This window comes from Barbus barbus (assembly GCF_936440315.1).
Source record: "Barbus barbus genome assembly, chromosome: 11".
NCBI classification, from domain to species: domain Eukaryota; kingdom Metazoa; phylum Chordata; class Actinopteri; order Cypriniformes; family Cyprinidae; genus Barbus; species Barbus barbus.
In genome coordinates this window covers 26,333,181-26,360,175 of record NC_136739.1, presented here as the reverse complement: position 1 = coordinate 26,360,175, position 26,995 = coordinate 26,333,181, and the positions used below count along the sequence as shown (strand labels likewise).

Genomic DNA, 26,995 nt, shown 5'->3' with positions numbered 1-26,995 from the left:
ACTTTCTATGCATTTTATTTAATAGTTCTTACCTTCCCATTTCATTGCCCAAGAAAGAATCTGTCTTGTTTATTTCCTTTTTTAAATGTTACGTAGGTATGTGTCTGCAAAGCTTCCACACCAGTGCTTGTGACCAGAGTTTTCATAGCAGGAGGCCACTGGGTCATTTCAACTGTGGCCCACCGACCATCGCTGCCTAGTAATCCTCCAACAAGGCTCAACAGTCATTCGGCCTGAACATCAAAAGCCCCCCTGCTAGGGCAACATTCAAGAGCACTTTTCCACAGGCCTGTCTCTGTCTTCCACAGGCCTTATTGCAGTGGTCGGCAACAGCAATAATATCTGACCCGCACCCGTAGCCAGATTATTTTGATAGCGGACGGTTCTGAAATAGATCTGTCATGACAGCAACAGTTACTCACAATCAGAGTATGTGAACGGAGTGCGGAGTGGAACGGTGTGATTTTGAATGGAGCGAGGAGCCGATTTTTTAAAAGTTGGAGTGTCGTGGTTTTCACTCGCTCCATCTTGAGTACAATTCATGCCAACGACCCATAATATAACTGCATATTTAGCAAGAATTCACATGTGAAACATGCTTGGCTAGCTAGATAGAAAAGGATCACTCAAATCAAAAATAATGTGAAGGCTATGATGAGGAGGTATGTGTCAAGGGTTATAGCTATTTTAGTAAAATTGGCCCCTCCTCTTTCGAACGTTTTTGCGCCTCTTTGCGACCATGAGTTGAAAGTTTAATTTATTTATTTTTATATATAACTATTGATCTTCACTCTCCAGAGAATATTTCTGCACAGGTTTGGTTCCGTCGGACCAAAAACCTAGGACTAGTTCGCAAAAGTTGGTTTTGGACAAATTTCAAAATGGCGGAAAAATTTGCACAAATGAAATCGGATTTTAGGTGTATAAATATAAACAAAACACAATTATCTTTTCTTGTAAAATGTGACACCAAGATCGCTAATTTGAAAGTGAAAGCGCACGAAAAAAGGAATTCCTGTTCACAAAATTTAAATCACAAATAATACCGATGAATAAGAATGAGTTGAATGTTGAACACTTTCGTTACCATATAACCATAAACTATGATAAAAGTTAATCAGCATGCATTGATTAATCAAATGTGCAAAAACAAAAAACTAATTGCAACCAAATTATGTGCTCGTGAGACCAACTGAGAAAGTTAGTTGCAAAAGTGAGATCAGTGGGAAGAATGAGTCTAGAGCCCTGCATGAAAGACTGCTATCTCAAAACATTTTTTGTTAAGATGACTGAAAGAAGGAAAAACCAAAGTGACGTATGGACTTACTTCACGCAGTCATTTATTTACTTTATAACAGTAAATAAATATCGGTTCTGCATATCGGTTATCGGGCACATAAACATACAAATAATTGGTATCGGTTATAAAAAAATCAATATCGGTCGATCACTACACATGACCTTGAACTTCAGCTGTCTGTTAGCCCCACAGGCTGACTCACATTCCCTGGAGAAACAGTCTGAGTAAACCAACCTTCCCTCAGGAAAGAGCAAGAAATGCTTTCCATCCTCCATACTTCCCTGTCTCAGACGCGTGCTGGAGGCATTCGAGAGCTTTTTCCCAGATCTGAGGGTTAATGTGCTTACTCAGAGCAAGAGTGAAAAAATGGAGAGACAGAGTTATGAAGCACACCCATTATTCTAACTATTAACACACAATGTGAGCCTTGATGTGTCTGGAGGGAAAGAGCTTATGAGAATAGAATTAATGAGCACGATCAGAGAGGTGCTTTGAAACACCGCTCTTCTGATGAGTGCTGAGCAAACAGACAAAGAGGAAATCTGGAGGGCCCACGTACAGTCTGCTAACCTGATGTGACAGGCAGACATCTCTAACCGCTTAAAGAGACTAGACAAAGGAAGCTTCTCCTAGAGAGATGGAAAGAAACTAAATTCTAGCAAAGAAGATCCTCAAACATCCACTGCCTCTGCCCTTCCTATACTCTCTCTCCCCTTAATTCAACCCCAAAGGCCCCCTGAAGAGAATACATTCCAACTTAATTATCCCACTGGAACAAAAGAGCCACGCCAAACAAAAAAGAGAGAGAAAGTGTAAGAATACGAACAAGAGTTCAAATCAAATTGAAGCTAGGCATTATCTACAGACCAAAGAGCCAAAAAAGGAAAGGACTGACATGAGAACGCATCAAAGCTTCCTGTTTAGAAACATTCCCTGATTCATAATAATTCATGTTTTGCAGTAAACAAACTGTTTCCTTGTTTGGCAGCAGACAAAATTGTACAAATTAACACACAAAAAGAAAAATAAACTTTAGTTTGATGATCTCAGCAAAGAAAAAAAAAACTTTTAAGACTTCCTAGTTCCTTAGTTTTACTATGCCTCTAAAGCTAAAACAATACCATCTGGTAGATCGCTACCAGCAGATAGATAAAAAGAAAATATCAAGCTCTTCCTGTTCGTAGGTTTAGAAAAACTGATTTCCCAGGCTATTTGGCTTGGCATTCGCCAGTAGGCCACTCCTACAGTCAAGCGTGACTATAAAAACTGTGTTCAAATTCTTCAATGTGTGGGCCTTAGGCTATGCTGTTGAAAATTTTGTGGTGTTTTCTTAAGATGAAAAGCACTACTTAAAATAAGTACTTGAATATAATTGCTTACACTTTTCAGCAATTAAAATCTTAAGAACAATTACTTCATTCAGCTTTATTCAATGAATGTTCAAGGAGTGCAAAATATTAACCGAAAAGGAACGTGTGTCGATATAAAGTTTGAAAGCCATGTGGTTGCTAGGTAGTTGCTATGGTGTTACTGAGTGATCTTTAGGGTGTTCCAAGTTGCTAGACAGTTGCTAGGGTGTTCTTGGTGGTTGCTAGCATTTCTATGGTTTCTATAGTTTTTTTCTCTAATTGTTGCCAAGTAATAGCTGGGTGGTTGCTAGGGAGTTGCTAAGGTCAAATAGGTTCTTAGGAAGTTGATAATAAGTGTTGCTAAGGCGTTTTGAGGTGTTTTCAAGGTAAGGAGTTGCAAGTCTTTGAGAGAAATTTGAAAGCCATGTAGTTGCTAGAGTGTTGCTAGGTGGTTGCCAAGTGTGGTTACTGAGTGATCTTTAAGGTGTTCCAAGTTGCAAAGACACGGAACTGCAAGTCATGGAGAGAAATTTGAAAGATGATTGATAGGTGTTCTGACTGGTTGCTAGGGTGTTGCTAAGCAATCTTTAGGTGTTCCAAGTCGCTAGACAGTTGCTAGGGTGTTGTGGGTGGATGCTAGGGCATGTTAAACTGTTGCAAAAAAAAATAAAAAAATTTAGTAGTTGCCAAGCAGCGACTGAGTCATTGCTAGGGAGTTGCTAAGGTTTCCAAAGTGGCTCTAGAATGTTGCTAGGGTGTTGCTAAGTGGTGTTTTCCCAAAGTTGCTAGGGGTAATTCAAGTAGTTGAGAGAATGTTTGAAAGTCATGTGTTTGCTAGATGATTGACAGGTGTTGCTAAGCAGATACAGACAGATAGACCAATGGATAATTAGAAATAGATATGAGACTGGATTTAATTAAAAATACAACATGGGACAGGTTGAAGGACAGTGCCAAGCTTGGTGGATGCAGCAGGTTTTCTCATTTTAAAGCACACAAAAGTGACTTAATGGGATTCAACCTGATCACGCATCCTAACTGTGAGCATGCTTTAGAGAGTCAGTCTGGTGCTGAGGTAAGAGAGGGACTCATTGTCCACTGCCACATTCCTGACGTTGTCTGCGCTTTACTAAGGAGACCCTGTGGGGTGGGCAGTGGCCTCTCACGCTGACCTTTGCTGGAGCTTCATCCACTATACTCAGCAGCATTTAAGAGCAGTGGTGGGGAGCAGAAATGAATCAGCAGGAAGATAAAGGGACTTGTTCAACATGAGAATGGACAGAAATCAGGCCCCTGTATGACAGGCCCCCAACAGCAAAGGGGATTTATCAAAGGTAATGGGTAGCTGGCTTTCTCTCTCTCTTTCTCTCCACCTCTTTTTGTCCTTCTTTTCAAACAATGCATCTTTCATAAAGGGATAAATAAAACAAAAGCAACAACCGCAGGGTACACAAGAGACAATTTGTAACAGGGACTTTAGAAGACATAATTTAATTAGGGAACAAAGCAACAGGAAAACGCTTAAACACTCTCACCGCAGTTCAGACAGGCCAGTTACTTAGACGTTTACAACAACAAAACATTTCTGAATAGGTTTATTTTTACAGATAATGACAGACACACCAGTGTACGAAGTACAAATGAAGATAAATCTGAAATGGTTTGCAAGGGATTTGGGGATTTTTTCTCTTCTGTGTGTTTTAGCTTGCTGTTCCTCTTGGCTTTCATTCTAAAATGTTTTTGCATTGTCTTGTCAATCCTTTTTTCGTTAACCGATGCTGTTTGATGCGCATGTCCTGTTTAATCATTACTTCTAGAGTATTTTTACCCATTTATTTGCTTCTTTTTACCCTCAGATCACTCTCAGAGCAAATGCCCTTTTTTCCAAACATCATAAGATTTGTAACCTCTCAATGTTATATACTTGCTATGAAATGGCTTATAATTTAATTTTTTTCCTAGTCAGAGAATAGCCACTATTACCAATTAAAAATTTGAAATGCACAATGCAAAAAGTTTTTATATGGATAATTTTAAAAAAGTAAAGAACAGTAATATTTACCCATTTTAAGTAAATAACTGTAAATTAATTAAAATGTGAAAATTGCCATCTAAAGATTCACAGAATCAGAGTTTTTAATCAGTGTTGAACTGACACACTGAAATTATTCCAATGCCATCTTTGTTACTAAAGTTGAATAAAGTAGATACACAAAACATCTAAAAGCTCTAAAACATCTCAAAACTATGTAGCATATAAAACTTCTCAAGTGGATTTTTAAAGAATTTTGGTTTTATACATGCAGCCAATGGAAAATGACATAAAAAATGTTTAAAAGTAGCATGAAATGCAATGTGATCTAAGGTCAAAGAACGCAGGATCATTGAGATTTGTGTAATCTAGAAATAAACAAAGCTTACTTCTTCCCAAGCATGTCTCCCACACAAATTGCATTTACTCCAACTTGTAAACAAATTACACTTTTGCTCAAGATTGTTTCTGCTTTGGAGGTTAGCATATGGTTATTCCTAAAACCTGTGGATAAACATAAACCCAATAAAAAGTCTGAAAAGCATCCCAAAAACAGAGCATTGCTCACTTTGAACATGAAAAGTTGTCAGCTCCAAATCAAATTAGATTTCCTTCAAAAGATAGTAGTCTTGGTGACGCCTGAGGTAGACAACACCAGCTAATGGGGAAAGTTGCCTCTAGGTAGTGAAATCATGGCCATCGAGACATTTTGGCTGCTGCTAGCATGTAGTTGAGAAGTCAGCTAAATAAGTTCCTCAGTAACTGTCCAAAAGTCTGTTTAGCAAAGATCAGGTGTATTGAATGACATTGTGTAACTGAATAGCGCTGTAAAAGCAGGCAGACTGGTGAACAGAATGCATGGCAGGAATGCGGGCAGATACCGCTGCTGGGTTGAGGGGAGCTACACCTGACAGGATCAGAGTTTAAGAGTGTCTCATTTCCCTCCACTGTCAGGTCAACACATATCTTCCAGCACTCCTAGAGAAAGTCCCACCACAAATCTGCAAAAATACAAGACTCCTCTGACTTTAAGGAATAATTTGTTGCTGCTATGCTTCTAACCTCATTGTGAATGATTCATCTGAACTCCTGGAAGACGGACAGTGCCCGCTCACATCCATTGAGATGTTCCTACTGTGGCTCCTGGCAGCCCAGACACATTTCACAGAGTTCTGGCTGGCAGACGTAAAGTCCATGTATTTTGAAGGAGTAATCCCTAACATTTGCCATCTCCTAAAAGAATGTATCAAATCAGATCCTGACAAGACTCTGGTAACAAAACAAATGCACAAACAATGTTTTTTATGCCAATTACAGTGCCCAGACTGAGACTTAAAATGTCTCAAGCAGCGTTCTTTGTTCATTCAGATTATTTGCTTTCTCTTGACCCGAGGTTTCACATAATCATGAATTAATGTCAAACTTAATTCAGTCTGAGGGTCAGGACTTAAATTAATCTTTTACATAATGTCCCAGAAACAGGTACTCACGCCATGGATTTTCAGTGAGGTTACTGAGTTCACATCTATTCCACAATACTTAATGCGTCTTAAAGGCTCCTAAGCTTATGCTTTCATAATGATTAAAAGTCATTATTGTCACAGCATAAGCAGTTTTTAAGTATTTGATTATTGAACCCACACAGTAAGGCATACATTAGAGAATGTCTTTAAAAACATGTTTATTTTTTAACCACATTGGCAAGTTTATGCTTAAAACAGTAGAAAACTATTTGCTAATGGAGTAAGATAGATTAACTTTTCCTGTAAAATGAGTTTTCAGGAAAAAAAATTATGATAGTTTAAGGACATTTATAAGCAAATGTTTCAAAAAGTTAAAATGTGCTTTGTGGTGTAGCACAAATGCTATTATATTCCTTTAATTAGTGATTTGACCTTTGTTTTTGTTTTTTTGGGTTGTTTTTTTTTTTTTTACAGTGAATCAAATGATGGGGGGGGGGCATAAGTGTATATTTTACCTACTTAGATTTTGTTTTGTTTTTCCCACAATCAGAGAATGCTTTTAGAGGACATGAAAGTGCAACAATAACATAAAAATGCAGAGGGTAGTACAAACTACAAATTTCAAGCTCTATGAACAAACTGCCTGTTAGTATATAAAAAATACCCAAGGAAATTAGAGGCAACATCAGTTCCAAGACATAAATCAAAGATATTAGAGCTCTCTTTCAAAAGCCTAGTAAACTGCCTTGAAACCTACTGTCTAGTGAAATTGAACCTATTGCAATGCATTGTGGGATTGCATTCTTCAGGAAGTATACATATGGTATTTTAGCAGGCAGTATAATTACCTAGCAGTGCAGCACCTATATTATCATCGAGAAACTGCAAAAGGAAATGCATATTTGTTTCATGGGAATGAAAAATGTGTGTTTGGTGCAGAACAGATTATCTCTTGAGCTTTATAACTGAGTGGAGCTCAACTGATCCTCAAAGGAGACGCAAACAAACCTGCTATTGTCACTTTCAGAGGGCTGCACTTAATACACCTAATCCATGGCACCTGACAAGGTGAGGCCACACAGCAATGCCGCCACAGAATTCTACTGACAAGAGGAAAGATTTTAAGCTTTTGTTTCAATGGTAAACGTCAATTGAACTGGGTTTAGTAAATCTTTAACATGAATGTACCTGAACACAAACCAGTGTCTTCACATGCACCAGCAGCACATGCTCTGTGACTGAAACGAGTGAGTCAAATTAATGACTCTTATGAACTGGTTCTTTCTAATGACTCTGTAAAAAGACTCACAAATCAGCTCTCAAGTCAGTTCACTTAAAGGGATAGTTCACCCAAAAATGACAAATTCTTTTTTTTTTGCTGTTGAGCACAATAGAAGATATTTTGAAGAATGCGGGTAACCAAACAGTTGATGGTAGCCACTGACTTACATAGTATTGAAAAAAAGTACTTTGGATGTCCATGGCTCCCGTCAACATGGTTACCCACATTCTTTAAAATATCTTCCTTTGTGTTGAAATTCACACAGGTTTGGAACAACTTGAGGGCGAGTAAATGATGACAGAATTTTCATTTTTGGGTGAACTATCCCTTAAATCACCAAACTCCATCTAAATTAAGAAAGAACTTCTACTGTTTTAGGCTTATGAGACGTCACTTTAGCTTAGACTTTGGCTTTCTTGGCAAAAACTCTCATGGATCAAGCAAAAATCTCGAACCTAAAATGGTCTTCTAAACCCAATGAACCTGTACAACATGGAATCGGTTGCTGTTTCTTGGTGTTTCTTCAGTTTAAGATCTCTAGAGTCTGTCAGTGCCTGTTCACATTCCTGTAGTAGTCATATCTAATGAAATAGGGGCCCACAGCTTCACTTTTCTGTGGGCATCCACTGACACACGAACCAGACATCCAGCATTCTTGGCATTCCCTTGTCAATCAGTGAGTAAAACTGATTAGACTTTTATCACCTCAACATTGTAATGATAGAGCCAAACATTAACAACCCCTGAGGCATATCGCAAAGCAATGAACTTTTTCCATATGGTGATGTTAACATAACTTGTGATATAGGATCAATAACAATTTGTTTACTCCATCTACAAGTGATCTAAATGATGTGGTCTGGAAAAGGTATGCAGCTAACATTTTTGTGTGTTTTTTTAGGTTTGCTATGGTTTAGTCAATAGCATTACCACAAATTTGGGACACAGCCCAAAGTGTCTTAAATGTCAGGTCCTCCATTTTGATTTATGATCAAAACAGAAATAAAAAAGGTTAATGCCCAATATAACTAATTTCCATGCAATATACTGTAAATAAGGTGTCTTCACTACAGAGAAGGTGGTGAACATAGAAAACAGACATTTTTTAGACTGAGCAATTGCTCTTATATTGGGTGGTCTCCAAGTTTTGAAGAAAACGCTGTATCCATAATCATGATTCTGAGTCATTTAATCTTCACACCTTTGGTGTGAGCAAAATCTGACTCTTAATGTACTTACTTAGAGGGTCTCAAAGCCACAGTGTGAGAACTCCCATGTAATGACAAGCTTTTAGTTAGAGGCACAGCATACAAATTATAAAACTCTCTTTGTTGTTTATTATCAGAGATGAACTGTCCGTTATTTTCACTTCCAATTATCAGGCCGACGACCTCAAATAAGGCCAAGCCTATTTATTACTATTTAGATAAGATCCCACTGTTTAGATGCTCATTTCTTTTGAAAACAGAGACTATGGCCCTGTTTATACTTGGAATTAACATCAGTTTCCAGTGATCCCCTTACAAGCAGTCAGACAGTCACAGAATATGTAACTACAATCATCACTTACTATGTCAATGTCACTTTATGTTGATATAGTACAAATTATTTGTCTAATCCCAGAGTATTCAAACTTTTTGAGGGATGTGAAGGACCACCTAATATGATCTGATGGACCAACATTCATGATCCAATTTTACAGTGTGAGGAAAAAGAGTGATATTAAACAAAACACTTTAAATATTGAATAATTAGCATTTTTACCTAACTTTTGAAACAATACCTTTCAATAGAACAAAATAAATCACAATTAATCGTAAATTCCAAATTATGTTCAATACTTTTCAGTTTATGATTTGTTTTACCTTTTATTCTAAGATTTTCCATGAACCCCCTAGAAAGCATCAAATTTACAAATTCATCCTCTTAATGCTGTTAAAAAAATATATAAAACATGACAGAAAAACTCACAATAATTATTTATATTAATATACATACTGTACCTTTGACAACTGTAGGATTTCTTTAAAGAAATGTATACTTTTATGCAACAATGATGGATTGTTACAAAAACAATTGATTTTAAATAAATGATTTTCTTTTAATTTTGTTATTTATCAAGAATTGTAACAAACTAACATAATTAAGGAACACTTCTTAAGCACCAAAATCAGCATATTAATAATTTCTGAAGAATCATGTGACACTGAAGACTGGAATAATGGCTGCTGAAAATTCAGCTTTACCAACACAGGATTAAATTACATTGCAATATACATTAAAACATAAAACAATTATTTGAAGTTAGAATAATATTTCACAATATTACTGTTTTTACTGTATTTTGGCCAAATAAATGCAGCCTTGGTCAGCATAAGAGACTCCTTTCAAAACATTCCATAAATCTTACCGACCCCTAACTTACATGCAACATGTCAAGTCATCTTTATTTATATAGCGCTTTATAAGAGATTGAGATTGTTTCAAAGCAGCTTCACTGTAATTAATATCAAGCTTCACATGTCCAAGCAGGCATCACTCTTAGTCTATTCCTGATACCGTATCTTCTTGCATGAATAATGGTGAAATAAAAACACTCCAAAATTCTATTGTGGTCTAAGCATTGTATTCTGATTCTGCTGCCTGTTCATTGCCAGCCTCATGAATCACCAGAAAAGATGTAGATAGCGTTTTCCAGAGCTGTTGGAACAGGGATCTGTTAAAACAATACTGTGTGGGCCTGGTATATACACATGCTTGAATGATAATAACTCAACTAACTCTGGTTATCATCTTAGGTTCAAAACAGCTTCACTCACTGATACGAAACAAGAGTGAAATGAGCTCGAAAAACACAAAACAGATCCCAGCCATGTCAAAACACACATCGACATAATCTTACCTATGCTTTATGGTGTCTTCATGGAAAACCCCAGATATTATACGACCCATACAACTTCAAAACATATTCTTTGAAAGTATGACTCAAAGCTAGCTTGAAATTCCATGGCATGGGGAACGAAAGCTTCAAAATGAATCCCCGTTGTTTGGTGACTGACTGTTAAAGACAGCCAATACTTAAAGATTAGCGGACCAACTGTGACCTTTTTGCTTGTTTGTAAGAATGACTAAGAGAAGTCTAAGTTTTGCTGATAAAACAGACCTAAGAAGCCAACGTATCTCTATATGCTCATATGTAACCACAAGCTACCCTTCTTAAATTGACATGGTAATCCTGTGTAATGAAGTAAGAAATTATCTAAGGGGGTGACGTCTTGCCTCAAGCAACATCAGAAGCTTTAGATTCAACAGGACCACTGAGCATGACAAAGGGACCCTTCATCAGTCGAGCTGTGCCTGTCCTGCAATTAGCGGCAGGCAGACTGAAAAGAGACCGCCGGTCGCATTGTATTCCGTGAGACGATTTCCAAAGAGGGTCTAAGATTTCCAGCCACTCGACTCAAGATAAAAAAGGGCAAAGGAATGATAATCTGAGGAAAAATCTCTCTGAGAACTGTGGTGACACTTGCCTCAGGAGAGTACGCATTAACTTTTTTTTGGTTTTGTGGACATAGTAAATTTACCCCAACAATAGGAGACATGAGACTCATAGGCAATGACTCTACATTCTAAACTCCTAAGCAAGATAAAATCATGACATCAGTCAGCACCAGGTACCAATGTGGACCTGACCCAACTAGTCTCTATTCTTACAGGCCTAAACTCAGACTGACCTGGATTCCAGTGGAGATACACAAGTATTACTGCTCACTGTGTCTCTAGAATTGGTAAGACAGATCATGCAAGGCTACGTTTATTTAATCAAAAACACTTTGATATTGTGAAATAGTCTATTTAAATATGATGAAATATTTAAATGTGATGAAAGGCTAGATTTTCAGCAGCAATTACTCCAGTCTTCAGTGTCATATGACCCTTCAGAAATCATTCGAATATGCTAATATTATAAATGTAATACAATATTATAAAGGTCTTTACTGTCACTTTTGATCAAATGAATGCATATTTACTGAATAACAATATTAATGTCAAAAATGTACATCCCCCTTTCAGAATCTGCTAAATGTTAATTATTTTACCACAATAAGAGGGATCATACAAAATGCATGTTATTGTTTATTTAGTCCTGATCTGAATAAGATATTTATATGGTGGCCGAGAGAGCTCAACGCACTACAACTTCAGAAAACACATGCAAATAGAAAAAGCACCAGAAAATCAAGAAAACATCTTCATCAGTTTGACAGCAGGTGCTGCAAATGCTCACAATGCAAACAAATAAAGAAACATGCTGCAAATGCTCACAGCACAACCAAATAATTTATTTGCAGCGCATTTCTTTGTTTGGTTGTTGTGAGTATTTGCAGTGCGTTTCTTTATTTGGTTGTGTTGTGAGCATTTGCAGCGCGCGTGTTATCATATTGATGAAGTTGTTTTCTGAATTTGCAGGTGCTTTTTTTCTATTTGCAGTGCGTTTCTTTATTTGGTTGTGTTGTGAGTATTTGCAGTTTGTTTCTTTATTTGGTTGTGTTGTGAGCATTTGCAGTGCACGTGTTGTCAAATTGATGAAGTTGTTATCTTAATTTGCAGGTGTTTTTTTCTGTTTGCAGTGCGTTTCTTTATTTGGTTGTGTTGTGAGCATTTGCAGCATGTGTTTTGTCAAATTGATGAAGTTGTTTTCTTAATTTGCAGGTGTTTTTTCTATTTGCAGCAGTGAGCTCTCTCGGTCACCGTATATTTGACATAAAAGATGTTTACATATAGTCCACAAGAGAAAATAATAGTTGAATTTATAAAATCTTTCAAAAGTTCAAAAGTTTACATCCCCTTGATTCTTAATACTGTGTTGTTACCTGAATGATCCACAACTGTGTTTGTTGTTTAGTGATAGTTGCTCTTGAGTCCATGGTTTGTCCTGAACAGTTAAACTGCCCGCTGTTCTTCAGAAAAATCCTTCAGGTCCCACAAATTATTTGGTTTTGCAGCATTTTTGTGTATATGAACCCTTTCCTTTTCCTAGAATCAGGAAATGCTGTAAAAATAGTTTTAAGTGGACGAATGCAGATTTTTAAGAAACGTTAACCGATCCGAACATTTTGAAAATGATTCAGTTCTCATTCCTAACTTTGGAGCTCATCAGTAACTCAAAGCAGTTCTTCAATACAGTCCGTACAAATAAATCAGCAAATCCAAATAAACAGTATCGTGCCCAAGGTCTCACTTTACACAGCATTTTAGTTCATAAAAGGGATAGCAGAAAAATTAAGGACAAAATCAACATCAGTGGCATAAAATTCCAAAGGGAAAAACAGTGCCAAATAACACTGCAATGGAGTAGAAAAAAAGAAAATCTCCATCTTTGGAGGCTATGGCTTATAAGCAGTGGATTTGGGGCAATGGAAAATGTGAACTATCATGCAACCTGCTATAGGAACTGTAATTTTCAAGCATGCAGAAATGTAGCCAGGGTAACTGGTGCATAAAGGCATTATAACCTGAAGCACTTCAATGAACTCCACCAAGTTCATTGAAGTGTACTGTACAGCAAAGCAGCTTGGGAAATTTCAGCCAAAAACCCTGTAACAAGAGAGTCAACTGTTGACTCATCCAGAATGATGGCCTTCCCTCACTTGTTGTGTGGATAACTCTATAGCTTTGTAAAGGAATGGACTGGCGAATCTTTCATTGCTCTTTAAACGTTCTAACTACCCCACAATTGGCTTAATTCCCTTCCCTTTTTGTGAATGTCTCAAAGCATGGCACTGTGCCATCTGGCCTACATTACAGAGAAGAATAGAGGACTTCCTTCACCGTTTCAGTTCCAGCTCAGAAAAAGAACAGTTGCGGTCTCTGAGCGTGCTGAGCAAAGTGATGCTTTGGCTTTTGTGCTGATACAAGCCAATGCAATTAACAAAAAAGCTCCAAAGTGAAAACTACTTAGAACTTCTAGCCCCTGCAGTCTGTTTGTATTTAGCAAATTAGATGCATCCTTATGCATCTCAATAAACTGATTTGGCATCCATGGAGATACTTAAAGGGATAGTTCAACCAAAAAGGAAATTGGCTTTTGTTCTGCAGAACACAAAAGGAAGCATGAATACCATTTTCCATACTCTTCTCTTTGCATTTACAGTGGTGATTGAAGTTGTCATAAAATTACAATATAAAAGTCTTGTGAGGTCATGCAACATATACACTACTATTTAAAGTTTTGGGGTCTGTAAGATTTTTTGGCAATAAATTAATAATTTTATTCAACAAGGTCATTTATGATGTTACAAAAAAAATCTATGTACAAAATGTATCATAATTGTATGTATAATGATTTAAGCTATTTATATACTCATTTCATTGATTTATTAATTGTTTCGTTATTTATATTATTGTTTTTTTCATATTATTTTTCCATTGTTTGTCTTGTGTTTCAAGGCTGTTAGTATTCATGAATGAGAGATAAGAGGCTACGTTTATGGGAATTCAAGGTTTATGGGATGTTGTTGTGAAGAAGTTTGGTACTGCATAGCTCTACTTGTTGCATTTGTGCAACAAGTCTGACAATTGAAACATACACAATTAAGATTATTCAATAAACTCTTCTGTTCCCATGCATGTAAAGGAAAGACCAGCGTTATCTTCAGAATTTTATCCTGTTGGTTAACACAGAAAAAAAAAACACCATACACGTCTGGAACGACATAAGAATTAAAAACATTTTTGGTGAACTATCCTTTTAATTCCCTCGAGTCTTCAAATAAAGCAACTTCCTTTCAAACTAAACATACATCCAAGTAAAACCCACACACCCCTGACTCACCACTCCTGAAATCAGAGGAGGGGAGGAAATGGTCACGGCACAATATTTGCTCTATCCCAGCATGCCTTAACACGCCTCTAGCTGTCAAGTCAAAGAAGAGAGCCGCACTAGCAGTGAGAACTGAGAGGATCCTTTAATGCCATTTCATGTGACCTCCTATAGAAAAAGGTGTTGCTATAGAAAACAGGGTTTTTTGCACCTGCCTTTAGAGGGCCTTTAAGTCTCATTGCATTCTTTCCCTGACAACTAAAGAGCATGAATGATACCGCCTCCCATATCTGACCTCAGCCCCCGTTCACAGAACTCTCAGGAGAGACAGAATTGGGTAAAGGACCTCCGCAAATCTGTGTTTTGTTCTCAAGCCCACTGTTCTCGATGGTAATCTCCCCTGCCCAGGGGACAGACGTCTTTCACACCGTTGGGGAGAAAGACTTATGTGGGGTGAAACAAGAGAACTGTTCGTGGACACTGCAGTTGGTGGGAGAATGAATGAAAGGTGGGAATTCCAAACGTCATCTTCCAAAACTACATCAAGGAGTGAATAGCATTAAAAACCTATTTTAAAAACACAGAATCTACAAAAAGAAAAGAAAACCCATATCAAGAACATACGGAGCAGTGATAGACGCTGAATTGCTCGGAGCGACTGAAGGTATCAGTTCACTTGCCTTTGCCCTAATAGTCTTGTGTGGTGTACAGTGATGGTTATTCAAATCCCACTTTCATTCATGAGAATAAAGGCACTGGTATGGATTTCGAACTATATCCATTATACGGTCATATTTTTTTACAGCACTTTAAAATATATTTTAAGATTTTTTAATGTTTCTTATGCTCACCAAGGCTGCATTTGATCAAAAATATAGTAAAAACAAACTATTTTAAAATATACATTTTCAGTAGCCATTACCTATCCAGTATTCACTGTCACGTCACATGACCCTTCAGAGGGTTGATTTGGTTCTTAAGAAATTCTTTTTTTTTTTTTTGGACACCATTTTTCCTGGATTCTCTGATGAATAGAAAGTTTAATTTATTTAAAATTTTAGATTTTTTTTGTAACAATATAAAAGTTTTAGAATGTAATGCATCTGAATAAGTGTTAATTTCTTAAAAAAAATAAAATTTTTACATCATTATTACAAAAGTTGCATTAAATAATGGATAAGACATCTCCCAAGCATCATTCCTCCTGGCTCACAAGTGACAGGACAAAATCTCTCCTGTGTCTCTCAGATCCACTGAAGTGCAACTTTACACCGATGACAACAGACAGTAATAAAGATAACATGCAGTTGTCCCCATCCCCACCCGTCTACCCCTCCTTATCAACACAATCTTCTTCCACAGCAACTGCAAAAGACACTAACCGTAAAACCCAAATAGGAAGTCAATCTATCATCTATTACACAATGCACCTTACAATAAAAGTACACACAGCGTCTCTGTCTGCATAATGCAATTTCACCAAAAGTCAACTTTTCCTATTTGCTTTTAACGCCTTTAAACCACATGTGCATTTTTGGGGGAATGTGAGATGTGTACAGAACCCATTGGCCTGTCATTTGTCAAATAATGCTATAGAGGTAAACTGCCGCCACAATTACAGGTGAAGAGAGCGAAAAAAAAAAAGGAAGGGTTTCAACCTGGGCAGGAAGGACTTCAGGAGCACTCAGGGGCCCCTCAGTGGCCTATTAGCCATGATGATAGTAGATAGTAGGTTGCAGGCCATAAAGAGTATTATAAATCATCCTTTCATGACCCAAAAACTGTAATTATGGTTTTCCTATTTGTTTTTGGCACTCAATTGCTGAAGCTCAGTTTGAGAGCAAGAGATTCAGACACCAAGGAAAGACACTACACAAAAAAAAAATACAAACAACAGCTGCTAGCGCTTACAGCCTCACCCTGAAAAGGAAGAGGACATGCTACAGCAAATTCAGATCAAAGCAAAATACCTAGTGGTATGAGCTGGTAGTACATGTCTGCAAATATCTTCTAGAATTCAATAGTGGTTTAAAACTCGAAAGCTCTGAAGATCACTAAATCAGCACTTAGAATAGACCTAATTGTCTCAGAAAGATATCGTTTAGACATAGCTGCATTTATGGCACTGGACAAAAATGAGAGACCTTTCAGCTTTGACCTCATGAATAGCCACAGCGCACACCTGCTTTTATTGAGAGGACACAAATGCACTTGTGGAAACGCTGATAGTTCATCGTACCAAGCAAACAAAGAGCAAATCCAACTTTGTGACCCAATAAAGTTAAAGAAACCAAATTAAATGGCGACCCAGCTGACAAAAAAAACATGATCAACAGGTCTTTAACCTGCAAGTTGCTTAAAGGAATAGTTCACCAAAAATTAAATGTTGCTTAAAATTTACTCACCCTCAGGCCATCCAAGATGTATTTAAGTTTGTTCCCTCATCATAAGAAATTTGGAAAAATGTAGCATTACATCACTTGCTCACTAAAGGATCCTCTGCAATGAATGGGAGTCCAAGCAGCTGATAAAAACTTCACCGTAATCCACAAGTAATGGACTCCAGTCCATCAACTAAAATCTTGTGAAATGAAAAGTTGTGAGTTTGTAAGAAACAAATCCATCATTAAGGCATTTTAGCTGTAAACTCACTTCTAGCCAAAAAAACAGTCCATAATTCATAACAACACTTCATCCAAGGAAAAAGTCCATAAACATATTTGCTTAGAACCGTTTTGGACTGATTCTGCTTGTAAACAGTGCTTGATCTGTGCATATTTCTCTCTCGAGTCAGACAAGATGACTGGAGAAAGCAATATTATAAATTATAGACTTGTATTTTAGCATATTTGGTTCTAAATTAAATGTATCAAACAAAACAGTAACCGACATACCTGCTACAAATACTACACTCCTGATCTCATCTGCCCTAGATCTCGGACATTACACATGCTATTAGAATGCACACCCTTTAACCCCCCCTAACTATTGTGTGGTAAAGTAAAAATGACAAGCATTAAGGAGAAACATATGTTCTCATTCCTGTCACTGAATGTTAGCAGTACCCTCTGTTCTTGCAGGATTACTGTGAATAGATTACGACACTGTGCTGTAAAACACAGATGTGTCAAGTCAGTTCCCATTCATCGGTGCAGTCCCCACCCTTTTAGCTGGCATACTGGAGTATCGCATCTCCAAAACATGTATCTATTTAAAGCAAATCTGTGAGACTAGTGATAAGACATTACAGTATGTGGCCATTTTGAGTTTATTGGTCTATAACTGCTTGTCTAATTAACAAAAAAAGAGAGCTCATTTTGACCCATCAAATGAATTGCCTTGAACACCACAGTGTTAGATAATTTTGCTAGACTGTTCCAAACAATAAAGTTCCAGTCTGTATTGCATATGTAGTCTACATAGGTTTCAAATTTTTCAAAAAGCCACAGGCAGCACAGCAGGCAAACCTACTACATGAACTTTCAATCTTTGGTATATATTTTTCATGTCGAAGTGTGAGATATGGCTCATTGCATATACTGTAGGTCATTGCTGGGTCATTTTGACTAGCTAAACACATTAACCATGAAAAATGATTCACAAATGAAACATAATTGCTGAATGACGTGGGAGAGGAAGTATATTCTCTGTGAATTCCAAGTATCTGAACAATTTTTCTTTACTTTTGGATGATAAACAATTTTGTGTTGGGTCACTACTTGATAAAATTATAAAATTCAGTCCTGAAGCAAAACCTTTAAGAACCACTGATCTAGAGAGTTTTCCCTCTCATAAAAAATTTTATTCTTAATTTCGATGAAGCTGAATTCAAACGAATTGCTAATATCTTCTATGCAACCCTTGCTTGAACTATTAATTTATTAATAATGTTGTGAGAACATTGCATAGAGTATGGACTATGAACATTTACATATCCAGAACACATGCAATGGCTATACAAGTTTGGAATGCTTTCATTTAAATTTTAAGAGTGGGAAAAAATAAATGAGAGCTAATAGTCTCCTTACACACTTTGCAAGTCCTCTGCATCAACTGTTACCAGAATCTTTGTACTGATGAGGTACATGAGAAGTGCACAAACACACATTCTCTTGCTCACTCACTGACCCTCACACACACACACACCCAGTTTAGCCATCTCTTGATCCCAGGGGCTGCCATTCTCACAAAGTGGGTTAAATACAGCCCATTTAGCTCACAGGATAATGCCGTCTCCACTACTCTCCTTGAAAAGAAGAGGTGGGCTAAAGAAAAATCCAATTCACATCCCTGCATCAACACTTCTCAGCTAAAGAAAAGGGCCCCCACTAGAGTCTGAGTGGGAAAAAGACTATGAGTGGATCTGTTTATTGACTGGAAAATACATGGATTTCTGAAACCACAGGACTTGCTGAACCAGGACAGAATTAAGAACATCCCTCTGCACTTTAAGTTTCTTCTAAAACAATGGTAATGCAAAAGCAAAAATGTACAAGTTGCAGATCACACAAAAAAGTGGATGCAAAGCTCCAGAAAAAAAAGCACCATTAAAAGCATGCAAATCTCAAATTAATGACAAAATAATTAATTTCTAATTACTTTAGTGCCTGTGGGTGTTCAAAAGACACATGTTTAGGCAGTTAACATAAATCTAGCATCAAAACTTGCATTTAAAGTCATCATGTCATATCATGTTTAATCCACCCTTTTTAACCTCTTCAACACATTTCCAACAATAAATTATTCCATAATGGAAATGCAACACAAAGCTGATGCTATTTTCTGAAGGGGATGTAAATGTTATGAGATCATCAATCCAACAAGAAACAGATGAGACATTTATGTAATAAAGAAACTAATTATAAAGAACAAGCAATCAAAGAGGTGTCAGAATCACCAAAGTCCAAATATATAATAAAAAGAGAATTTCTATTTTTCTATTGCCAAAGTATTAACTTGTTTATAGAACTATTGCATAAAATCAATTTCAAATATGCAATCGGGTTTGTTAATCTTAAAAAGTTGGTCTAACTAAAGCACTGCGCAGAGGTCATGGAGGTTATTTGGTCTCCAGGTATCAGAGAACGGAGAAAGCTTTGTTTTGGGTAAAAGTGTATTGTTACTTGCAACCGCGGAGCTCTCAACAGGACTTTCCTGCCTCCTATTGCTTAGGCATCCATATACAGCAGGTGGGAACCCTTGTTTGCTGTGATTTTTAATGCATAATTTCACCCAGCGATTAAATATCCCGGTTGGGTGTCTTTTTACAGATGTTCTCCAGCCTCAGGCCACGATCAGTCACAGGGCGACCAAATGATGGCAAGACAAAAGAAAAGTCCACTATGAAGCAAGAAAGCAATCGGGACTCAGGCAGTCCTAACTCAATATCAGTCTCTTATACAAAGTGAAACTGGTCTGCAATTATTTAAACTACAGAGTGGCTCTTTTTCAACTATAAAACGATCAAACAGACATTGACATGGAGTCACACAGTGAACACTAGATCTCTATTACCTTTTCAAAATCATTTGGCACATCAAGAATTTACTACTGCCCATAAATCTGTAACTCCAACCAGGCAAACAGACCTTCAAGATATATATTATTTGAGAAGAAACACTCAAGTATTTCAGTGCCTCAATCAAAAATGCAGACGGCACGTGCACCCACAAACTTTGATGCGAGACTGTCTGTTATTCTTCTATAACGTAATGACAGCAATAGTGATCTCTGTCAATCAAATATTTATAAAGAGGTTCTCAGTTTCTTAGGCCTGCCACACATGACAGCTGTACAGACCTTTTCTTAATTAAATGGTCTGCAACTGAAGTCAGGGGAGCATGATACACATCGGAAGACACTCCATAACTTCCAAAACTACTGTAAGGTGTAGGCAGATCCCACAAACCACAGTAGAAACTTCAAACAAGTCCAAGCTAATGCTCACAAAATCACTGAGACAAACAATCTGTAAGCACATTGGCCTAATGTCTCCATCTAATAAAATAGCAAAGAGGAAAATTAATCAGACCTAATTTAAACAAAAAAATATTTTGATAACATGCACCAGCAAAAAAAACATTTAGGAAAATGTATTTAGATAGATAAACTAGAATAAACTTTAAAAAGTCACATTATTGGCTTGTCATTCTGCTGTCTTTTATCTACTGCTGCTGTAGAACTACAGAAAATAAAGTCTGTATCTCACGACTTTCCAAAAAGTCTGTGGTCCAGCTCGCATCCCGTGTGGATCTGTACTCACCTCTCCTCTGCGATGCAGCCGGTGACAGAGCAATGAACACAAAGCAGAGCAACCGCTCCAGAAACGCGAGACACCTGCAACCATGAACCACAGTTGTTGTTGTTTTTTGTTTTGTCCATCTTTATCATTTACACTCCAAAAAGCTTTTATAGCACTTATACCTTCTTGCCATTTGAGTTTGTAAAACTGATCTTTTCCGACAGCTACATGGGACCCTTGTTGGAAGAGGAGTTAGCAGAGCCCTCGCGCCGGAGCCGCAGCTGATGAGAGTGATCCGGGAGCCGCACTGAGATGAAGGAGACGGAGCTGGAGCGGCGCATGAACAGTTCACCAGGAATCCGCTGGGTCCTAAAGCTCTTCTGGGCTGACTGGACAACCCACCTACCTGCGCTCTCAGCCCGTGACGCCACGAGCTTCCATATAGGAAGCCCTAACAGATCATGCATTTTATTTTTTTCTTGTTCAACATTTATTCATTTTTGTGTTAATTTAAACGTTACATTATTAAAAGACGTAGGCCCATTTGTTAGCATTAGTTAGCTAATGCACAGTGAAATAACACAATGAACAGTTATACTAGCAATTTTACTAACATTAACAAAGATTAATTTTGGTTGCATATTTGCAAACGTGATTTTAATATAGCAGAAAAAAAGATCTCAAAATGTTTTAGTTTTTTTCCTGGTGTAGAAAAAAAAAACTAAGTGGAATATGGATGACGAATTGATCAGAAGATTTTTTTCAGAACATTTTGTGATCGTTGAGAAAAAAAAACTTAAAAACTGTTCTTTTGGAAGAAACTTTTTTAACCATCAAAATAGGTGAGTAAATTATGTACAAAATTCAAATTCTTGGGTGAACTAGATTAGAGAACCTTTATTATAGCATCCCATTTGTTAACATTATTAAATGCTCCAGCTATGAACTAACAATTTTAAAGCAATCATTAATCTTTATTAATGTTAGTAAAATAATTAATTGTTTGTACATTAACAACAGTACATTAATGTTAACAAATACTAATTTTTGAATACTTTGTGAAAATAAATTGAGTTGTAAACAGAGCAAATATGTTGTAAATACATATGTATATGTATTATTGTTAATCATATGGCTTTATCTGCAAGATTTAAAAAAAAACTTGATGAATTTTGTTTATGAAGCTAGATGAGTGTTGTTTTTGCAGTTCGTTCACATTAAATCACTGGCAGCACTGTTATTAAATGGTAAGTGTGTCATATCTGCGCCAATGTGGCACCTAACAAAAATGCAAAAACAATTACGGCATTTTCTCTCAATCTTCGAACATATGGATATTTTTGTTTGCTGACAGGTGTAAAAGTGCAAAAATAATGACAATTTCAAACAGGTTTCCTAAACAATTCCCTGTCAAACATTGGTCACCAAGTGGATAGTCCTGCTGCAAACTCACACCATTGGCTGCGTCAATGTCGCTATATCAGGTTGGTTGAAACAGAGCAATGTTTTGATAACCAACAAAACCTTACAGTTGTCTCTGCATGTTAAACTATATTGTATTTTAACAATATGACATTACCTTGTTCATACTGAGGAAAGTTTTGAATTGCCATTAAGAAAAGGGGTCAACAAAAAAGAAACAAATCTGATCCTGTCTCTGAATGGGAACAATTTCAAATGTGTACAGAGTTCCTCCTATGCTTCCAGCCCTAATTTGTCTCCCAGATGAACTTGTCACCGGTGCTCTTAAGAGAAGCATGACCTAGAGTGTAAGTTTAACTTGGGGTTACATGCTTGTGCAATGCATAGGATAAGACGAAGTCCATTGTGAGCAGAGTGCTTCTCACACATAAAAGTTAATCACTTCTCAAATATGTCTGTCACTGTCTGGTATGCTGTCAGTTAGAATGAACTCATAAAATCAGAATCCAAATAAGACGTGTCCAATGAGTGCGAGACATCAGATTCTTAGGGATTGCAAATGCTCTTCCGTGACCCCTTCGGATAAACATGCTTCTAGACATAGTATGTGATTAAACAAAGATCCTTTTAAGAGTGATAACAAAATATTTCCGGTTTCTTTCAAGTTTAACTCAGACTGCACATTCTTTACAACAAGTGCGAGTTAAAAGAACCTGTCGCCCAATCAGATTTATGCACCAGTGTGAACTGGGTCAATAAGAGTGCAGCTTTTGTTTTCCCAGTCAGGTCAGCTTTCTTGGGAACAGCGGGTCACCCAGAGAGGAAGAGGGACACACACACACACACACACATTTGGGTTCGGAAAAACCCACTGGCACACACATGCATGCATGCATACAGCAGTAAGGCCGCCTCATCAAAGCATCTCCAGCATGTTCTTATTATGAGCACTCTGCACCATGGGTAACCTCTCAGTGAGGAGGAGAGGGAGGATCTGGGGAGGATCGCAGCGGAGTCTGATGCTAGTTAAGTTCAGTCACTGCCTCTGGAGCTAAAGCTGTGATCAGCAGTTTGTGGGCTGCTGTTGAAACACGTTCGCAGCCCCGATGAGCTTTGCATTCCTATAAAAGCAAAGAATGCATTAAGAACAGGCAGAGAAATATATGAGTATGTATATATTAAGGGAAATGCTAAATATTCAGCATTCTATCCAAATTCATATCTTTCTTCTTCACCAGATCCTACCTTTCTTTTCATTTCTTTCTTAACTTATATAAGACAGAGGCACATAAAACAATAATGATAAAGAGGTTTATGTTTAAACTGGCATTTTATCATTATAAACTTATGTTTATATTATTTACAGTCCGTCTGGTAGAATCAATAGACTCAACAAAGACAAACAAACTAAAAAAAAAGTACTTTAAATAGTAAAAGAACAAAAACAAGTAATGTGTTGTCTTTACATTCTGTGAATTCTGTGAATCTTATTGGCAAGAAAAAACATGCTGCACTAATGCTGATTATTATGTTGTTGGTGTTCCCCTACTAATGGATATGGGAACTTCATTCAAAATAGTTATTTTTCTATAATTCTGCACTCACGCTATTTGTGAACTGTAAAATGTTATGTTTGAAGATTATTTATTTACATTAAAAAAAGTACGGGTAAGATGTCTGTGTAGATTTTCTAGTGATCAGCAACTGTTATACACAAACTAGCAGTTTTGAAAATAAAAGACAGAATTGTAAGATTAAAAAGTATTTTATCAGGTTTTTATTTTCTATTCCATAGTAGAAGCAAAAAAAAAAAGAAAAGAAAAAAAAAACCGAATTGTGTAAACTCAGAATTGTGAGAAGGAAAGTTTATAGCTCACAATTCAAATTTCAGAATTGAACTGGGCTTCCATTTTTTCGTGTGATTGCACTTATGAATTGCTTTCCTCTGTGGAACATGCTCTTTCATTCAATGAACATGAATGGGGGTGGTTGTTACCAAGCTCCAAAGAGATGAGAATTAAAATAAAAGTAGTCCATTTGACTATACATTAGCCATAGATGTGTGTGGCATGTGAGTCAACATTAACTGAAAACTGTGACTTACACTGCAGCTATCAAATTATATTTATGTTGCTCTTAAGATGCTGAAAAATATGGAATATGGAAAAGAGCAGGAAGAAAAATGTTCCCAATTTCAGCCTTTGAGTTCCACAGTCAAAACCATCTGGATCACACAGTGTGTTTTCCATAAGCTAAAAGGATGCCTACTATGTCAGGAACGTATTAGTAGACTCATTTTGACTTCAGGAAGGACTTTAGACCTAGAAAATAAAAAAATGAACACCAGATTTTTGGCAACCAATGTAAGGGAGCAGATTTCCTTCACAGATGAAAGAATCAAGGTAAACAATGTTCAAAGAGTGAAGCCCTGTATTTAAAAAAGGTTGGTAATCTAATCAACAGAGTTAGTAACTTCAGAATTAAGCAAATACTCAACTAGATTAGCCTTTCACCAGACACAACGCATAAAACTCCTAGCGCCAAGACAGCTTTTTTCTTCACAATTATCAGTCATTTCGCAGTTCACTAGTTGAGAAGAAAAGCTGTTCTTTCCCAGCCTGGGCTTTAATGTTAAATTTCATGGGAAAATAGAAAAAATTCTTTGTGCTTACCATAGGTTTAGTTTAGTTCTCAAAGTGACATAAGTGTCAAACACTCACAGCCCTATACCATGAATAGAACATCTAAACATCGTGGTTATACATGGAGTTAATAAAAGCATGCCTCAAAAAAATCAAGTTATGTTTTATAATCCCCTTGCATAAGCAATCCCAGTTTTTTTTTTTTTTACATTTAACCATTATTCAACCCTTTTATTGTTGTCAAATGTGAGTATTATAATTTAAACAACTCATGAGAACTCAACAACAACAAAAAAAACTACTTTCATATGGTTTTTCATTGTTGAAGTAGCCTATCGTGTATCTAGAGATGAGATAAACTAAAACACTTTCATGTTCAGAATATCTTGAATTAATTGAGCTTTAAGACACACAGGCCTATATGTGGTTCCAGGCAAAATAATTTTCAAATAGAACACAAACGTGTTTTACTGAGCTATTGTGCATCAAAGAACAAACGGTCAAGATTGTTTTATAGTTTGTTTCACATGTCAAAAACCTTAAGTTGTAGTTGGCTTACACCCTGTAATAGAACATCCTCATCTCATCTGTCAATTTTTACTCAAAAAACGTGCTTCATTGTGCTCATCCATGTCCTCCAGCTAAGCTCCAATCATTTCCCTCTTGGTTTGTATTGTGCAGAAATAATCTGCAGTTCTGTTTCAAACATAGGCCCTTTGAATTCATTCTATTTGGGAACATCAATCATCAAAGACTCTTCTGTTTAGAGATGAATGTGTCTGGTCTAGTTATGGATTTTTTTTCTGTCAAGAGTGGATTTCATATTTTAACTTTTAGAATAGTGACTCAAATTCCACTAATATGACATTCGAGCTGATGACTGATCCATGTATGCTGCTCTATTCTCAAGGAATTTGGATTGGTGGTGTTATGCCACAGTTGGGACTTGATGCAGAACAATGGGAAAATAGTTTTTTTGGTCTGACATAATTTTTAGCAATATGTGTATTCATGTAGTACTTGCAGAAAATCCCTGTTTTATTGGAACACTTACACTAATGTTTAAAAGATTGAGGTGAGGTAAGTATGGAATTTTTTTTTTTTTTACAAATGAATACTTTCAGTAAGGATGCCTTAAATGATACAAAGTGACAGTGAAGACATTTAAAACGTTACAAATTAAAATTAAATGAGTTGAAATAAATTAAAATGTTACAAAAATTCAGTTTCAAATAAATGCTGTTCCTACTTATCAAAGAAAAATAATAATAAATGTAAAAAAAAAATTATAATTATAAAAAAATAAATAAATTCAGCTTTGCCATCACAGGAATAAATTACATTTGAAAATATATTTAAATAGAAACCTTTTTTGATCAAATAAATGCAGCTGTGTTGTGCATAAGTTACTTATTTTTAAAAACATTTACAAAGAACAGAATTGATGAGAGAACAAAATAATAAGTCCTCAAATATGTCTCCTTGCATTTTTAGTACATTATTCTTAAACTGTGGATCTAGGGCCGCACTTTTAGTTATTTGGGTGAGGCAATGGCTAACAATGAGATTCATGAAAGAATCCTGTTATCTGATTGTGGAATCAGGACGAGGGGCCTTTTGCCTCAGGTTGGGTAAGGTGCATAAATCTTACAGCTGTAAGAAGTTCAGATGAGATAAGCTTACTGCTGTTTATTGTATGACGAAGTTCTCCAAAAATGCTCTCATTAACTTGAATCTTCATGTATTAACATAATACCAAAACTGTGATACAAGAGCTACATTGTGCCTCAAGAGCAAGAATGTGCAGGCGTTATTAAATGATGTGCTACTGTATATAAATTACATTTTAGTTCAGGTTTCTAAGATACATTTAAATTGGTTTTCACAATCACTTCAGTCACATTCAGCATTCAACAGCAAAAATAAAGATCTAATAATATTCTACCTATCTCTTTACATTTTTTGTCAAAGATGAAATTTGCTCTACGTCATGAACCACAAATCATGTCTGATTAATTTTCTGAATGAGCATCATAACCAAAACTGGGTCAGAGAACACTGAATTATTGTGATTTTAAACAAAATATTCAATGGAAAACAGGACAAAAGGTCATGAATACTCTCGATGGAAGCACCTGAGTGGAATCTGCATAACTTGGTTTCAGGTGCTCCTGCTGGCTGCCTTGTTCACACATGTACGCCAGCATACCTTCAGCTACCACCCTAGATCTCAACTTCTGTGCCTGCAGGCAGGTAGTTAGTGCTGTCCAGGGCTCACTAGGCCATCAAAATTCCTGACACCTTCCATTCAGGTCATCTTCCATTAAGCCCAAGACACACTGTGCGGTTTTCGGCTGTCCCAGACTGCATCATGAAACAATCGTGGCGATTTCTGATTCACCACGATTGTTTCACGATGCCAATCTTTCATCTGGGACAGC

At 36.7% G+C, this 26,995-nt stretch overlaps 1 protein-coding gene across 3 annotated transcripts in view; it reads right to left on the bottom strand.

The window, feature by feature from the left end:
• Positions 1–20,804, bottom strand: part of LOC306876944 (collagen alpha-1(XVIII) chain-like) — an 83,733-nt gene extending 62,929 nt beyond the window's left edge. For 2 of the 3 annotated variants that reach the window (XM_079428404.1, XM_079428398.1), the window contains exons 1-2: positions 20,673–20,793; positions 20,512–20,585 (exon numbers count right to left, since the gene is read on the bottom strand). In XM_079428404.1, the coding sequence (XP_079284530.1) occupies positions 20,512–20,585; positions 20,673–20,683 (85 nt within the window). In that variant the 5' untranslated portion in view covers positions 20,684–20,793. Of the gene's footprint in view, positions 1–20,511; positions 20,586–20,672 lie in introns of all 3 variants that reach the window. The other variant, XM_079428405.1, reaches the window with a different exon arrangement.
• Between the last annotated feature and the right edge of the window lie 6,191 nt (positions 20,805–26,995).